The sequence below is a fragment of the Apodemus sylvaticus genome, chromosome 3 (genome assembly GCF_947179515.1).
Source record: "Apodemus sylvaticus chromosome 3, mApoSyl1.1, whole genome shotgun sequence".
NCBI classification, from domain to species: domain Eukaryota; kingdom Metazoa; phylum Chordata; class Mammalia; order Rodentia; family Muridae; genus Apodemus; species Apodemus sylvaticus.
This window is the reverse complement of record NC_067474.1, coordinates 169,603,714-169,620,063: the sequence shown is the minus strand read 5'-3', so window position 1 is coordinate 169,620,063 and position 16,350 is coordinate 169,603,714. Positions and strand designations below refer to the sequence as shown.

At 55.4% G+C, this 16,350-nt stretch overlaps 1 protein-coding gene across 1 annotated transcript in view; it reads right to left on the bottom strand.

Moving 5' to 3' along the window:
* Window positions 1-16,350, bottom strand: part of Megf6 (multiple EGF like domains 6) — a 104,547-nt gene that overhangs the window by 2,907 nt on the left and 85,290 nt on the right. The window contains exons 13-35 of the mRNA XM_052178322.1: window positions 16,207-16,338; window positions 14,781-14,909; window positions 12,649-12,777; window positions 11,882-12,016; window positions 11,659-11,793; window positions 8,879-9,004; window positions 7,904-8,035; window positions 7,675-7,803; window positions 7,444-7,575; window positions 6,306-6,434; window positions 6,067-6,195; window positions 5,690-5,818; window positions 5,041-5,169; window positions 4,736-4,864; window positions 3,997-4,125; window positions 3,763-3,891; window positions 3,537-3,668; window positions 3,267-3,395; window positions 2,667-2,795; window positions 1,581-1,709; window positions 1,288-1,416; window positions 811-939; window positions 589-717 (exon numbers count right to left, since the gene is read on the bottom strand). Of these exons, the coding sequence (XP_052034282.1) occupies window positions 589-717; window positions 811-939; window positions 1,288-1,416; window positions 1,581-1,709; window positions 2,667-2,795; window positions 3,267-3,395; window positions 3,537-3,668; window positions 3,763-3,891; window positions 3,997-4,125; window positions 4,736-4,864; window positions 5,041-5,169; window positions 5,690-5,818; window positions 6,067-6,195; window positions 6,306-6,434; window positions 7,444-7,575; window positions 7,675-7,803; window positions 7,904-8,035; window positions 8,879-9,004; window positions 11,659-11,793; window positions 11,882-12,016; window positions 12,649-12,777; window positions 14,781-14,909; window positions 16,207-16,338 (2,988 nt within the window). The remainder of the gene's footprint in view (window positions 1-588; window positions 718-810; window positions 940-1,287; window positions 1,417-1,580; window positions 1,710-2,666; window positions 2,796-3,266; window positions 3,396-3,536; window positions 3,669-3,762; window positions 3,892-3,996; window positions 4,126-4,735; window positions 4,865-5,040; window positions 5,170-5,689; window positions 5,819-6,066; window positions 6,196-6,305; window positions 6,435-7,443; window positions 7,576-7,674; window positions 7,804-7,903; window positions 8,036-8,878; window positions 9,005-11,658; window positions 11,794-11,881; window positions 12,017-12,648; window positions 12,778-14,780; window positions 14,910-16,206; window positions 16,339-16,350) is intronic.

Sequence of the window (16,350 nt, the reverse complement as noted above, 5' to 3'; positions counted from 1 at the left end):
AAAGCTCAGATGTCCCACGGGACAGGAGAAGAGAAGACCATGGGCCTCAGTTTCCCCTGGAAAGGATAATAGTTCTATCCACTTTTAAAATATCTATGTTCTATAACCTTGAGCTCCTGAACGGAGAAGCACCAGCCCACATGCAGTCCTGTCTGGTGTCTGAGCTGGTGAGGCAGGAGTCACGGCTGCTATCCCCAGGGCTGGGTGAATCCAAAAGTCACCAGGTCAGTTCTACAGCCCCAGCAGGACAGCCCCTATCCTTGGGCAGTCTGGTCTGAAAGGGTCATGGCCACGACTGTTACATCGGGGACATATTTCTACCTTGCAGGGGCCAGGCAGAGTCCCAAGACTCTAGGCTACCACAGAGCAGGACCCTCGCCTTGGCAGCTCCGATGGATGTCTATGCTTGGCATACCATGTTCTGGCCACTGCCACGGTGCTCAGAGGTTGCAGGGTGAGGCTGAGGTCACAGGAGGGCACAGGGCCTGGCCTGAGGTCTGCATGCAGACAGCCAGTCCACAGGATTGATATTTGCTATTAGTGTAGCCCTACCCCCACATCTCGTCCTAGGAAGGACTCCACACTCACCCAGGTCACATGTGGCTCCTGTGCGCCCTGGTGGGCAAAGGCAGAGGCCGCTGACAGGATCACAGGGCACACCCGTGTGGCAGTTACACTGCTGCAGGCAGCCATCTCCAAAAAAGCCAGGCCTGCACCCTGGTGGAGGCAATGGGGTTGGTGTTCCCTTCCCCCAAATTAACCATGACAGGAAAGGGTACAGGGTCGGGGCTGGGGGCCAGGAACACTCACCCCTCTCACAGAACTGGCCATAGAAGCCAGCGGGGCAGAGGCACTGGCCACTGACAGGATCACAGGGTGCTCCCTGTTGACACTCACAAACTCTCTGACAACCAGATCCATGGAAGCCGGCGGGGCAGGCTGGAGAAGGCTCAGGGTTAGGCCGAGTCAAAAGCGGCAGGAACCCCTCGTTTTCCCAGAGTGGGCAAAGGACCAAAACCAAGAGCTGAGAGGCCCTTTCCTGTGTGTCCTAGTCTCCCTCCCTCCCCGTTCCCACTACGCTTCAGCACGCCAGCCAGGGCTCACACAGCAAGGTAGAAGCATCAGGAGGAGCTAGCGTGGGGGCCCATCTCCACCTGCCCCTCAGCAGGCACCTCCAGCCTCAGAGCCTGGTCACGCCATCTCTCCCCATGAGCAAGGCCTGAGAAAATGGCCACTGCAGTACCAGCTTAGACGGCATATACAAGGAAAGGGGACAACCCCACTCACGGTGTTCACAAGCTTGCCCATAGAAGCCAGGGCCACAGAGGCAAGCACCCGTGGCGGGCTCACAGCTGCCGTTGTTCCGACAGGAGCACTCCAGGAGGCAAGCAGCACCATAGCGCCCAGCAGGGCAGGCTGTGCAGGGATGGGACAAATGGATTCTTGGGTGCTCCCTGACTCACCACCCCTACACAGCCTCTCAGGCCCCCAAACTCTGCATCCTTCCCAGGGTGCAGAACAAGTCTCTCCCTGTTCGATATCCATGTGACTGTATCCATCCAGATGCTCCTAACACTTACCATGCTCACAGTGTGGCCCCATCCAGCCCAGGGGGCAGGAACAGCTGCCATTGGTAGTGTGACACAGGCCCCCATTCCTGCAGGCACACTTGAGTTCACAGCCCTTGCCAAACCGGTCCTGGGGACAGCCTAGGGGCAGAAGGCAGGCACAAGGGAGAACTCTGGCCGAGGCTGGACATGTTTTGGGGACATGTCCACCACACAGACTGACATTCATCCAACAAATGCTTCCTGAGCTGCCTAGTGCTGGCTTTCCCTCCCTCACAGAATCCTTAGAATTTGGGCAGCCAGCATGTGCTCTGATCTGAGGGTCACTCTAAGATAATAGGGACCGCTGCTTTCGGGGGACTGTAAGTGAACACATGCACAGCCAGCAAGGAGCCAGGAAGGCTTCCAATCACTTCCTCGGGGCTGAGAATGTGTGCCTTGGAGACCCAGGATCAGGCATGGCCTGCTGACCACCTTACACACTGCTGTCTTTCCTAGGAGTGAGGCGGGACCAGGTGCCATCCTGGCTACAGCCTGGCCTGGACTTCTAATCTTTGACTGCACCAATCCCTAGGCTGAGAACAAGAATTCCAAGAACAGCCTTCGTGAGGACTAAGGAAGGAGCTGCGAGTGTGCCTTTGGGACCGGGCACACCGACATGAGCATGGGTCAGGACCACTGTCCCCTGTGTCACCCATGTGTCAAGCGTGTGTCTCCTGGGGTCCCTGGGCCTGGGCCTTGAGAAAGGGACCAGGAAACACCCTTCCGAGAAGACACTGGGACTTATGCTATCAGGCTCAGGAAGGGTTCCTCTGGCCACAGAGACATACATGAACAGCCAGGCCACTGAATGAACCAACTCTCAAGAGTTGGGAGTGGGTGGGGTCTGAGTTGGCATGGGATGGCCAGTTTGCCAGCAGGGCAGGCGGTCCACGTGGTAAGGGGCTGATCTTCAGCCCCAAGGTTTCTGGGGAATTCACAATGTGTCCCTGGGGAATGGGCACACCCCCCCCCTCCTGTGATGAGCTCACTCCTGCTTCATAGCTCAATGACACATCAGTGAACTGTGCGCATGCTCAGCCTCCAGCTGACACTCACCATGCTCACAGTGGACTCCCGTCCTCCCGGGAGGACAGAGGCAAGTCCCCGACACCGGGTCACACGCCACCCCTTGCCCGCATGCACACACGTGGGCACAGCTGAAGCCGAAGCGACCCTGTGGACAGGCTGTGGAGAGGGGCAGGTGAATAGTTGCTTCTGCATTGACCACACCCGTCATAGGCTGCACCAGCCCCAGTGACAGTGACAGGACAGTAGAGGCAGGGTCAAATCACCAATTCCCAGCATCCCCCATCTGCCTCCATGACTAGACTCTGCTGGGAACTGGGCCCCAGGCCATCTCTACAGAGACACACAGCCACAGCACCCCAGCTCTGCCTGAATTTCAAATGAGAAAGTCCCCCTGTGACCCAGGAGAAAGTCCCCTTCCTGGGCAGGACACTTGACCGCAGGGTTGTGCTCAGTTATCCGGGACGACCCTCACACCATCTTCAGTGCCACTCTAGATTAGATCAGCAACAGGGGACTCAAGAATCAGGGAAGCAGGTGGGCAGGGGGCTGGCCTCCCATGGGCTGGCCCTGCCTCCTTCCCCAGAAATCCAGCAATATACTATCCAGCCCCGGAACCTGGATCCTCACCAAGGCTACAGTCTGCCCCGAGGAACCCAGCAGGGCAGTAGCAGGCTCCAGTGATTGGGTTGCAGGTCCCACCGTTGAGACACTTACAGATGTGTTCACAGCCTGGCCCATAGCGCCCAGAGGGGCATCCTGCAGGGAGAGGGAGGGTCTGCGACACAAGCTGGAGGTGGAGTCAAACATGCAGCACCCCTGATGTGGCAACCTTGAGAGCTGCCCCCCTCCACCTTACTTACCAGAATGGTAGGCAGAACCCCAGATCCCCTGACTCACGTTGCTGACAGTCCGTGCCATGGTAACCGGCAGCACACATGCAGGCCCCTGAAGCAGGGTGGCAGGCCCAGGTCTCACCAGGACATTGGCACCGATGCTCACAGTTCTTTCCAAAGGTGCCAGGCTGGCAGGCTAAGTGTAGGTTGGCTAGGGTCAGGCCTGGGCTAACCACCGGGAACCCCCCAGTTGTCCCTTTCCACGAAGCAGGTGTTGGGGGAGCACCTACCCTGCTCGCAGCCAGGCCCAGTGAAGCCAGGTGGACAGTGGCACTCCCCAGTGACATGGTGGCAGGGGGCACCGGATGGGCAGTGGCAACGCTGAGCACAGGCCTCCCCAAACCAGCCATGTGGACAGGCTGTGGAAAGTGCACAATGAGGTAAGCTTATGGGGAACAGGGCAGCAGGGATTCCCCACAGTACCCATGCAGCACAGACTCCCTCCCAACAGTCCACGGACTTACCCTGTTCACAGTGTGAGCCCCTCCACCCTGGGGGACAGAGGCAGGCCCCCGTGACGTGGTGGCAGGCGGCGTCTTTCCGGCAGGTGCAGTGCTCCTCACAGCGAACCCCAAACATGCCACTGACACAGGCTGTAGCGTGAGAGACAGACAGAAGGCCGGGGATTACAGGTCCAAGGCCTCTGTCCATGGGAATTGAGGGGGAAGGAGAGGCTGGGACCAGAAGATGTAAAGAGTCACTGGGTCTCCCTGAGGCCTCCTGACTTGGCTTCCCAGCATCAGCCGCCCCGGGGGCTTGGGTCTGAGCAAGGGGTTCTCTAGGCTAGCTCTGCAAATAGCAGTGGCTATGCAGAAGGAGAGGCAGAGAGGGGAAGACTCAGAGAAGTCCGACAGGTAAGTATCCAGCCTAGCATCCACTTGTCCAGATGTTTAGGGGGCTTGAAGCCTAGACAGAAAACAAGGACCGTGGGCGGAAAAGCCACAGCCTGGGCAGCATCTTGTAATCATGGAGCCTTGGGGAGTACAGTGTTCAAATCCAGAGACCATGGCTTTCTCTCTGAATCCTCTCTCAAAAATAGAAGCAAACCAGTCAATCAGGCTAGCTCTTAGGTACAGCAGGGAGGCCCTGAAACCAATTAATGGTGAGCCACATTGGTGAGAACCAAACCTGGCCCCATCTTCAGCATGGAGTAAAATCGGGTCACCCCTGGCAGAACCTCCCAGCTTCCCAGACCCCACTTACAGCTTTGACACTGGTCCCCAGTCCAGCCAGCTGGGCAGTGGCAGTGGCCAGTAAGCCGGTCACATGTGCCCCCATTAAGGCAGCTGCAGTTGAGCTGACAGCCAGCCCCATAGTGTCCAGGAAGGCACTCTGCAAAAGTAAGGGTCGGGATGAGGGTCTAGCTTTCAGGGCCAGAGCTTTGCCCAGGAGACGCCAGTCCAACCTTCCTGCACCTTGGGTGGAAGGGAAGACACTACGATGCTGCCCCCTCCACAGCCCATCCTCCTGGCCTGAAGGACATCTACCACCCAGGCCAGACAGCTCACCATTCTCACAGGCCAAGCCGGTCCAGCCCTCTGGGCACACGCACTGGCCCAAGATGGGGTCACAGCTCCCTCCGTTTCGGCACAGACAGGAATGCTGGCAGTTCTTGCCATACAGGCCAGCGGGGCAGGCTGGGGCCCAGAAAGCAGAAGCGAGCCTCAGCATCTGCTCAGTGGAGGCCTTTGGAGCTCTACAAGTTTCCACACATCCCCAGAGCTCAACCTGACTTTCTTTCTTTCTTTTTTTTTTCCAAAAGATTTATTTAGTATTATATCTAAGGACACTAGCTGTCTTCAGACGCACCAAAACCTCATTATCGATGGTTGTGAGCCACCATGTGGTTGCTGGGATTTGAACTCAGGACCTTCAGAAGAGCAGTCAGTGCTCTTAACCACTGAACCATCTCTCCAGCCCTCAACTTGACTTTCAAGTTGAAACCTTACCAGGCTGGTTCTATGATACCACAGCCCAGGCCTGTCCTGGACACACCAACCTGGCCTTAGAGGCATGACTAAAAGCCACAGTCAAGCTTCCCTGAAAGGCCCTGCAGGCAGGTGAACACTGCCCCACTCTCTCATTCCATACACACATGTCCCTTCATGGACCCACTGAGAGGCTAGCACCCAGGGCTGGACCCTACGCAAGACGTACCCTGCAGGCAGGTGGGTCCCATCCATCCAGGAGCACAGTGGCACTGCCCATGGACAGGGTCACAGGAGGCCCCATTGTAACAGGTACAAATCTGGCTGCAGTTAATCCCAAAGGTGAGGGGCGGGCAAACTGAAATAGGAGAGCAGTCGTCAGGAACATAGCCAGGGGACTGATGCAGGAGGAGCCGGGGGACGGGGCTGGGTAGAGCTGCCAGGGTGCCAGGGCCACCTCTCAGCACAGCAGCCATAGGAGGGATGGATACTCAGGATGTCATGGACAAAGCTGTGTCCTCAAATGCCAGGAAGGAGCCTCAGGGAGGTTACCCTCATGAAGGACCCATGCTCCCCGCAGTACCCAGGATGGGGCCCCTTACATACTCTGGGCACAGTGTGGGCCCCAGCAGCCAGCTGGGCAGATGCACGAGCCAGTGACAGCATCGCAGGGGGCCCCGGCAGAGCAGTTGCAGGCACTGCCACAGTCTACCCCGAAGAAGCCAGCAGGACAGGCTACAGACAGGGATGGCAATCACAAGAGGCCCAGAGGCAGAGATCCCTGCCCAGCCTGCACCCAGGGTCCAGCCTGCACTCAGGGTCCAGCCTGCACTCCCTCAGCTTACCATGCTCACAGAAGCTTCCCCTCCAGCCGGCTGGGCAGGTACAGGCCCCGCTGACATGGTCACAGGTGGCCCCATGCTCACACCTGCACTTCTGCTCACAGCCCAGCCCAAAGTACCCCTGGCGACACCCTGAGACACAAAGGCCAGGCTTGTGTCAGACTAGGACACCAAGTCTGGACAGAGCCCCCGACAAGGGGACACCTGACCTTACCATACACTCCTCGTACCCTTTTCCCAGATGGGAGGTAAGAGTCCCAGACCTTGTCTTCAGGACCCACATACTATCTCACCTAGGGCTGTCTCTAAGACCAGCTACCCTGACCCACTCACAACCCATCCGCAAGTCTTGGAATCGTCCAGGGGCCTAAGGACCCCTTTCCTCTCCCCCAGGGCTGGGACAGTGTAGACAGAATGTTTGGTGAGCTTGTATCATTCAAATGCTGGTTTCTCCACCCCTGTATCTTAATGAAATCTGGATGTGGCACTGTAATGCTTACTCTAAGTATCTCCTGTTTCAAGTTTGTATAAACATTGCTCCCTGCTTCTTCTCCTATTTGACAATAAAAGCTGATCAGGGAATGGCTGGGCAGAAGAGAGAATAGGGCTGGACGTCTGATTCTAGCGTTGGGAGGGAGGGAGGGAGAGAGAGAGGAAGGGAGGGAGAGAGAGGGAGGGAGGGAGAGAGAGGGAGGGAGAGACAGAGAGACAGAGAGAGAGATGGAGAGAGAGAGAGAGAGAGAGAGAGCGTGAGAGCCAGATCAATACTAAAATGCAAGCATCTCGGGGATTTGGGCTGGAAGGTAGCCAGATTAGCTTAGAGGATTAGAATAGATCAATGACTGTCCAGTTCTTGTGCCATAAAGCTTATCAAATAAATCTTACATGCTCTGCCTCCTTTATTTGGGAGTAGCCAGGATAGAGAAAAAGCTATCAGTTTCAAAAATTAATTCACGGGACCTCCCTGGCTCCCCATCCACTACTCCAGGTGATCCTTAAGTCCCACTGACCGGTGGGAGATAGCATATACACATGTATGATACGTGTGCACCAGAACACTCAGGTACATGAATGTGAATATGCATGCGTGTGCCTATGTGCACGCTGAGAGCCGGGATACAAGCAGCAGGCTGGCACTCACACTGCTCACACCGGGGACCTTCGTAGCCAGCCTCACACAGGCAGAGGCCACTGACGGCGTCACAGTTCCCGTGGCCCGCACTGCAGTTGCAAGGGTGGACGCAGTCAGGCCCCCAGTGTCCACTGTCACAGGCTGCAACAGAGTCCAGCGTCAACCTGTGTGTGTGAGCTGCATGGCCACATCAGAACAGGGGCAAGGCCGGGACGAAGGGCAGGCAAAGAACCCACATACCTCTCTGGCAGCTGAGGCCAGTCCACCCAGGGGCACAGCTACAGCGTCCAGTGGCTGGGTGGCAATGCCCATCGTTGGCACAAGCACACCTCATCTGGCAGCCAGCCCCAAACCAGCCTGCTGGGCAAGCTGTTGGTGGTAAAGAGGGTTAGCATAGAGGGCAGCCTGTGGACCCACCCAGGGCTGCAGGCTGGGGCTGAGGCTGAGGTCAGACATGACATATACTCACTGTCCTGGCAGCGGCTACCAACAAAGCCAGGGAGACACAGGCAGGTTCCAGTCTCAGGGTCGCAGCTGGCACCATGCTCACACGCAGGGCAGATCTCTTGACAGCCAAGCCCCCAACGGCCCTCGGGACAATCTAGAGCGCATACCCAGGGTTAGTTATTCCTTTCCTAGTGCCCTAGCTGGCACGCTGGTGTGTGTCTGACACAGCACTGAAGCTCCCTCTTGCTGCAACTGGGAAAAGACCACTGTTGCCATAAAAGACTGCTCAGGAAAGAGGTGGGCTTCAGAACCTAGGGGCTACAGGGCACCTGCCTATAAATAAGTAAACCCGACTCTAATGATAGCTCAATAACAGAATAAAAAGTCTTCTAGAGAGCACCATGCAGGGAGTTGACGGGCCGAGAGGGCACAGGGCAAAGCCATGGCTCTGATGAGCAGCGGCCAACACCTCCCCCATCCCAGCTTGTTCCAGAATGAATCCCTCAAGCTACTATGAAGGAATCTAACACTTCAGGGTCATAGATAAGGTCCTAAATGGTCTATGGTGGGGTTCCCAAGCAGCCCAGATCTGGCATCAGGGGTCCCCAAATATGGTCCGGGATGGTATTTTCTTTTCTTTTTTTCTTTTTATTATAATTACTTTTTTTACACTCCATATTTTATCCTCCCCCCCCATCATTCACCCTCCAACTGTTCCACATCCCATACCTCCTTCCCACCTCCCTGTCTCCATGTGGATGTTCCCACCCCCCACTCCACCTGACCTCTAAACTCCCTGGGGCCTCCAGCCTCTTGAGGGTTAGGTGCATCATTTCTGAATGAACACAGACCTAGCAGTCCTCTGCTGTATGTGTGTTGGGGGCCTCATATCAGCTGGTGCATGATGCCTGTTTGGTGGTCCGGTGTTTGAGAGATCTCCAGGGTATTTTAAACACACCTAGGACCGGAGCTGCCCAACCATGCAGCTGTTACCTACCGGCTCCACAGTCCTCTCCAGTCTTCCCTGGCGGGCACAGACACTCCCCTGTGACTCGGTGACAGGGGGCCCCCACACAGGAGCAGGAACCTGAGCAGTTCACACCAAATGTTCCCACTGGGCACTCTGTAGGGGAGAGCAGGTGGCTTCAGGCACTCCGTATGCAGTTGCCAAGGCTGGGAGCTTTCCCTACAGCCCCAGGAGAATCTGAACAGATTATGAGGATAGAAACAACGTGTGGAGTGGGGGGAGTTGGGAGAGGTCAGTCTGGACCATAGGCAGGGAGACACAGAGGCAGGGCGGCTGGAGGGCCAGGCAGCCTGTCCCAGCAGACCCTAAGGTCATCCAGGACCTGGAGAGCTCTCAGGAGTAAGGGACCACTCCTGCCTCTGGGTGGTCCTTCCAGGGGAATCACCTCTAGCCAAGTCAACAAGATGTGCTGGTCCGGCGCCCTCCCCTTCACACCCAGCTCCTAAGCTCCAGGGCTGCAGTCATCGCTGGCAGTGGGATAAGAAGTGGTAACTGGTTCATACAAAGATTAAGGAAGGACCCCAGATGTCTGGGCTCCCACATTCTGAAACTCAAGTCAAACCAAGAAATACAGTATCACAGGAATCAGGGTGTCCTGGATAGGAATGATCAAAGACAGGGCCTCAAGAACGCATATGGCCGCCAGGTGGTGGTGGTGATGCACGCCTTTAATCCCAGCGCTTGGGAGGCAGAGGCAGGCGGATTTCTGAGTTCGAGGCCAGCCTGGTCTACAGAGTGAGTTCCAGGACAGCCAGGGGTATACAGAGAAACCCTGTCTTGAAAAAAATACAAAGAATGCATATGGCCACTCACTCCGTGGTATCCACGACGGCCCCGGGTACCAGAAAGCCTCACTTGGTAAAGCACTTCTGTGCTCCCCACAATAGCCGTGCTCTCAGGGTTCAGGGAGAAGAGAGCATGAGACTGGAGTAGGAAGCACAGAAGACATCCTGAATGCTTAGTCCTCCCTCTACCCTTCGCTGGGATGACACCTCTGCCAGTTACAGAGGTCCAGCAGGCAAGAAGCCATCACGGAGATCGGGCACAACATGACTGCATGCTTTAGGTGCCTGAGTGTACCACGTGCACACACACATGAGGGCATGCACACGCACACGCATGCACATGCACACACACACACACACACACACACACACGGCAAACCAGGGAAAGAGCCCAACATTGCTGGTCCCTCAAGGCCTCAGGAGCTCCTCCCACCAAATGAGCATGGACTTGTACTCAGGGCAGTAATACTTTCCAGACCTAATAACAAGAGGAGTCATTTCTGTGAAAGTTTGTATGTCATTTCCTGCGGTCTGTCCTTGGGGGCACTGGAGGCTTCAATAAAGTATATATGCATGTGCATATATGTGTATGTGTATGTATGTGTATGTGGGGGTATACGTGTGTGTGTGTGTGTGTGTGTGTGTGTGTGTGTGTGTGTGTGCTTGTATGCCTGTGTGTGTGCTTGTTCTGGGTGTCTTTGTTAGGAGGCTCAGTCCTATCCACTGACCAGATGCTTGTACGAGTGAGGACACTCAGAGCTGAGACCATAGAGTCTTGAGAGCAGGTCAGGTCTGGGGATTCTAGACTGAGTTAGAAGCCCAGCATATTCTCTCTTGTGTCAAGAAGATCTGAGAACCCTCCCCAGGCCTCATCCCACACAGATGGGATTCTGCCAAGCTGACCTGTGACCCTGGCTGGTGGCGCTGGGGACTTCTCTGCCCTTTTCCCCTGCAGAGGTGGAGGAGGGGACGGCTGATGGCTCCTGCACTCCTTTCCAGCCTTGCCCACCCTAAACTTGTCACACTCAGGCCCTGAAGGCCCCTTCCAATCTGGCCAATGGGTATAGACAGCAATTGCTATATGCCAAGAGAGGCTGGCCCCTCTTGGCCTGTTGGCAGTGGCTGTACTGACCCCAGTACAAACACCAAGGGCCTCTGCCCTGTCCCTCAAGGACCTGTGACTACATAGCTCTGCCCCTCCTGGTCAAGAAGTCTTAAGCTGAACATTGAGTGTCCAGCTTGCTGAGTGTCCAGCTTGCCATTCCACAAGTTACGCAACCTCAGACCCTCACTCTGGGGTCACAGTCCACAGTACCCGGTCACAAGTCCCCTGCAGGTGTAGCCCAAAAGCCCCTTGTCCTCCCCTCCTGGTCCTCTAGGGCTCTCAGCCCCATGTATGCTGGGCTGCCAACCAATCAGGATGTGATTTACCAAGCCACCTGCTCCCAGCTCTGCCCCAGGCCTCCCAGTGACCCCTAAGGACCCACGTCACTAATGTACCCCTCGGGTCTTGAGGCCCATTCTCCTGCCTGCCAAATAACCAAGACCGTGGTGGTTCAGAGCTCACTCCTACACCCCAGACTGCAAGCCCACAAGCAGAGTAGGACCCTCCGAAGCATCCCCCGCCCTGGAGGCCACCCTGCTCCTCCTCCCACCTCCCACCTCTGGCTCCCTTCTCATCCATCTTGCCCCAGACTCCAGCACAGAGCTTTCCCAGGGGCTTCAGGGAGATGAGGCGTGAACCGCCATTCCACAGAGGCGTTGACCCTGAACCAGGCAGGCAGACCAGCTCCTTATTTGAGGACCTCTATGACAGTCTAGGAGCCACACCACCACTGAGCTGACAGTAGGTAAAGGGGGCCACTTACACCCAGGCACTGGATCGGTATCTTCTAGCTATACACTTCTGTAGCTCCTTAGTACAAGGAACCCCAATCACCGGAACCCCCAGGGACAGTCACTCACCTTGGTCACAATCCTGCCCCTGGTAGCCAGGAGGACACTGCATCCGACATTCGCCACTCACAGGGTCACAGGCCACACCTGCCTGGCAGGTGCAATGGTGTCTGCAGCCTGGTCCGAAGAAGCCTGGCTCGCACTCTGCGGAGAGAGAGATGAGACAGAGCCGTGAGATGGAAGTGAGGTTCCCGATGGCCTTGGACCTCCCTTTCCTCCTCCAGAGACTCACCCGCCTGGCAGCGCTCGCCCTGGAAGCCGGCCTTGCAGGAGCAGCTGCCATCCTTCGGGTTACAAGATCTTGTGTGCGACTGCTCACAAAGGCAGTCCTCCGAACAGCCCGGCCCGAAGGCCCAGGGAGGGCAGGCTGCAGATGCAGAGCCGTAAGGAGCCTGCCCACTATGGTACCTGCCCCAGTGAGCCCGAATCAGCAAGGGTGAGATGGGCATGCTGCTGTAGCTGACTCCCCTTCCCGAGCGTTCTAGGAATCCTAGCACGTGGCCTGGAGACCTAGGGCTAAGAACCAGGGTCTGCACAGCTGAAGAGCTATCCTTAGGTCATACCACTTCCAGCTAGGACAAGCCTGACTTTCTCCCCTCAAGCATCTCCTTCATAGATATCAAACACTACCATCAGCCTCTCTTTCTCTGCCAATCCACCGTTCCCTTCCTTCCCTGAGAGTCTGTGTACCCAGAGATGGGAACTCTGCCAGGGGCTGGGAAGTTGGTTTGGTTCCACAAGCCAAGATCAGCATCCCAGAAGCTTCCTGGGAAGTCTTGTCCTGCTTGCCTGCACTACCAGATGAGAGCTAGGAGTCATACCAGTCAAGGGTCAGTGCACCAGATACCATACTGGGAGGCCAACACAGTAGTGATAGAGGACTCCAGCTGATATGTAACTGCAAGCCAACCCATCCACAGAGGCTACCATGGTGCTCCCAGCGCAGTGTGAGACAAAGCAGGTGCTCTCGTTCACATAGACAGATGTAGTAGAACTCACCAAGGTGGCAGAAGCGGCCATAGAGCCCTGGGTCACAAAGGCAGGCCCCATAGAGGCGGTGGCACCGGCCGCGGTTAGCACAGTGGCATTTCTTACGACAATGTTTGCCGTAGAAGCCCTTGGGACAGCCTGTGGGGAACAGTTTGGTGAGAATTGGAAAGCTGGCCCACCTATGCATGGTCCTCAGATGAAGACACACTAAGAGGTCTAGTACCCAGGACAGAAGACTGGAGCAGCCACGCCCAACGGGCACAAGCTGAGCCTCCTAATGACTGTTGGTTGGGCTGGTCTGTCCCTCAGAGCCAGCAGCACTGTGTTCACCAGCATGCAAAGTTCTAAGTATCCTGACCTCTGACCCACACAGGATGCTGAGCCCAACCTCTCCACCCCAGAGGGAAGGCTGCAAGGGCCTCAGCTGGTCAGGACCACACCCAAGCCTGGGAGGCTTCAGGGCTAAGGCTGCCCTTGTCTCTCCCAGCTCTGCCCCACCCCATGTCCCTACCGGAAGGGATATGGATAGTTGAACCTTCAAAAGCTGTCACATTCCAATATCTAGGCTCTTGAGAAAAGAGCACCCCACCTTGCCCAAGGGGCTCCCCAAATAAAATAATGAATAATGTCCTTAGCTCACAGGCAGGCAGCCTTGAGATAGAGAGGAAGGCAGTGAAGAGGTGTGAGCAGATATGGTCACAGGAAGACATGGGAAGAATGCACCCCCAAAGTAAGAGACACCCAGGGTCTGAGAAACCAACACAAGGTCCCCATGAGGTCTCCACCCCCCAAATCTGCCTCCCTCTCCCCAGAAGCCCCCTTTAACTCACTACACTGGTGTATTTCACCTGCTGGGGCGTCTAGTGGCCCTCCCTCAGGACTGCAGGAGAAAAGTCTCTGGGAAGTGATGGAAATTCAGATCCAATACCTGCCAAATGTCCCTAAGGTCTTCTGGAGCCTGTCATACCTATGGCTCTTCCGGACCACAGAGACAAGTGGGGGTGGGGGAGCACAAAGCACCGTGTGGCTGCCTGGCCACCCTATTGTCCTCAGACTACTCTGGAACCTGTGGGCTGGTGTTAGGGTTTGAATTAGCTTGGTGCAGGGAGTGGCACTATTAGAAGGTGTGGCCTCACTGGAGTGGGCATGACCTTGGAGTGGGCATGGCCTTGATGGAGTAGGTGTGGCCTTGTTGGAGTGGGTGTGTCACTGTGGGTGTGAGCTTTAAGACCTTCCTCCTAGCTACCTGGAAACCAGTCTTCTCCTAGTGGCCTTCAGAGGAAGATGTAGAACTCTCAGCTCCTCTTGTACCATGCCTGCCTAGATGTTTCCATGCTCCTGCCTTGATGATAATGGACTGAACCTCTGAACCTGTAAGCTGGCCCCAATGAAATGTCCTTATAAGAGTTGTCTTGGTCATGGTGTCTGTTCACAGCAGTAAAACCCTAACTAAGACAGCTGGGTTCTATCAGCTGTAGCCTCTAGCTCAAATGCAGTGGTTCTCAACCTGTGTGGGTTACAAGGAGCCCTTTGGAGGTCGAATGGCCCTTTCACAGGGGTCGCCCAAGGTCATCGGCATATTAGATATTTACATTATGATTTGCAACAGTAGCAAAATACAGTTATGAAGTAGCAATGGAGATAGTGTTATGGTTGCAGCATTAGGAAGGTTGAGAACCACTGACCTAACAGGAGCAGTTAAAATGGTTGAATAAAGTCCTGGACACCCAAAGATAAAGCTATTCCCCCTGAACGTTTATTTCCATGGACTGTAATTCTCCCACAGTGTTGAAGCTGCAGCTAGACAGGATGTTAAACATCACCCCACGCAGCCACCGGCACAGACAGAATTCCTTCTACAAATCCCAACTGGCCATCACCCAGATCTGCTTGGATGCTCCCAGGTCCGAGGGGCTCACCACCTCCCTAGAGAATTTGTTCCAAGCATGTCTCCACCCATGGAGTGGAGCCTCAACCTTCTGTATGTAAGTCCCAGGAAATGGGCATCACGCCTCACTAAAGCGCCTTGTTCCCTCCCAGGCACAGCCTAAAGCCCAGGAGCAAGAGTAGGAGTCTGCACCAAGCCCCATATTGCCTCCCTTTCTTTAGAGTTCCCTGAGGGGGGAGGGGGGTACACGTACCATCCTCACAATGGGCTCCACTGACGCCTGGGGGACAGCGGCAGGCTCCTGACACCGGGTCACAGGTCCCACCATTCTGACAGATGCAGGGAGAACTACAGTTCTTCCCATAAGTATCCGGAGGACAAGCTACAGGGGACGACAGGGCAACACCAGGATTACCAACCAGCAGAACTCGGGTTCTCTCGGCATTAGAGGCAGCCATTTTAAACATTAGCCTGAAATAGGAAATGATGCTCTCTGTGCCTCTAGACCCCAACCATACTCAGGGCAGGCATCACTAATCAATGGCTACATCATGACATCTAACACATTTCAGGTGATCCTCACAGCCTGAAGGGCCCAGTGGCCTTGGAAGGCATAAGGAAGGCTCTGGACAGATCCATTTCCAGAGTGCTTCAGCTACTAATTTGTTTTGTAGTCCTAGGCAAGGCTCTGCTCTCATCAAATGGTTTCCGAGTACCTGTACGAGAGACGCCTGTCCACTAGCTTTCTTCCACAGACACCTCCAACAGTCTTAGCTATGTGTTGATTTGTCATTAGATTCCTAGAGACTGACTGGGAGCATCATACAGGCTAGCCCTCTGGTTCCCAGAGTGTTCCACATCCTAGCACCATGTCTGGTACAAGGGGTAAGGGGTTGGGGACAGTTGACAGACACTTATCAAAGGGAGGGATGGAGCGATAAGATGGTGAATGGATGGGATTAGTGGAATGGATGGGTACATGGGTGTAGAGAAGGATGGATGGATGGATGGATGGGTGGGTGGGTGGGTGGGTGGATGGGTGAATGGGTGGGTGGATGGGTATAGGGATAGATGGGTGGGCAGGCGTATAGACAGATGGGCAGGTGGGTAGACAGATGGGCAGGTGGGTAGACACACAGATAGATGGATGGGTGGGTACATGGATAGATGGGTACATGGGTGTATAGATGGATGGATGGGTGGGTGGGTAGACAGATGGGTAGGTGGGTAGATAGATGGATAGATGAGTATATGGCTGTGTGTAGGTATGTATGTGTGTATGTATGTATGGGTGGGTGGGTGGATGGGTGGGTGGATAGATGGATGGACAGATGGATGGATGGGTAGGCAGACAAACAGATCGATGGATGGGCACATGAGTGTATAGATGGATGGATGTGTAGATGGATGGAGGATGGATGGGTGTGTAGACAGATGGATGGGTAGGTGAGTAGACAGACAGATGGGTGGGTACATGGTGTTTAGATGGATAGACGGATGGATATGTAGACACTTGGATGGGTAGGTGGGTGGGTAGGTAAAAAGGCAGGTTGGTAGATGGACTGGGTAGACATACTCAGATTCTTCTCCCCAGAGCTAGGCAGGGGGAACCATACAGAATAGATGCTCACAGCTCTTGGGGTTCACAGACTCTGCCTAGACCCCACCAGCAGCCTCACTCTCATTGCAGATGATGCCGGTCCAGCCCTCTGGGCAGTCGCAGCCGTCCAGGCCCGGGAAGCAGGTCCCCCCATTCCTGCAGTCATCGCAGGTTAGGCTGCAGTCGTGGCCAAAGGAGTGATCCAAGCAGACTATAGGAAGAC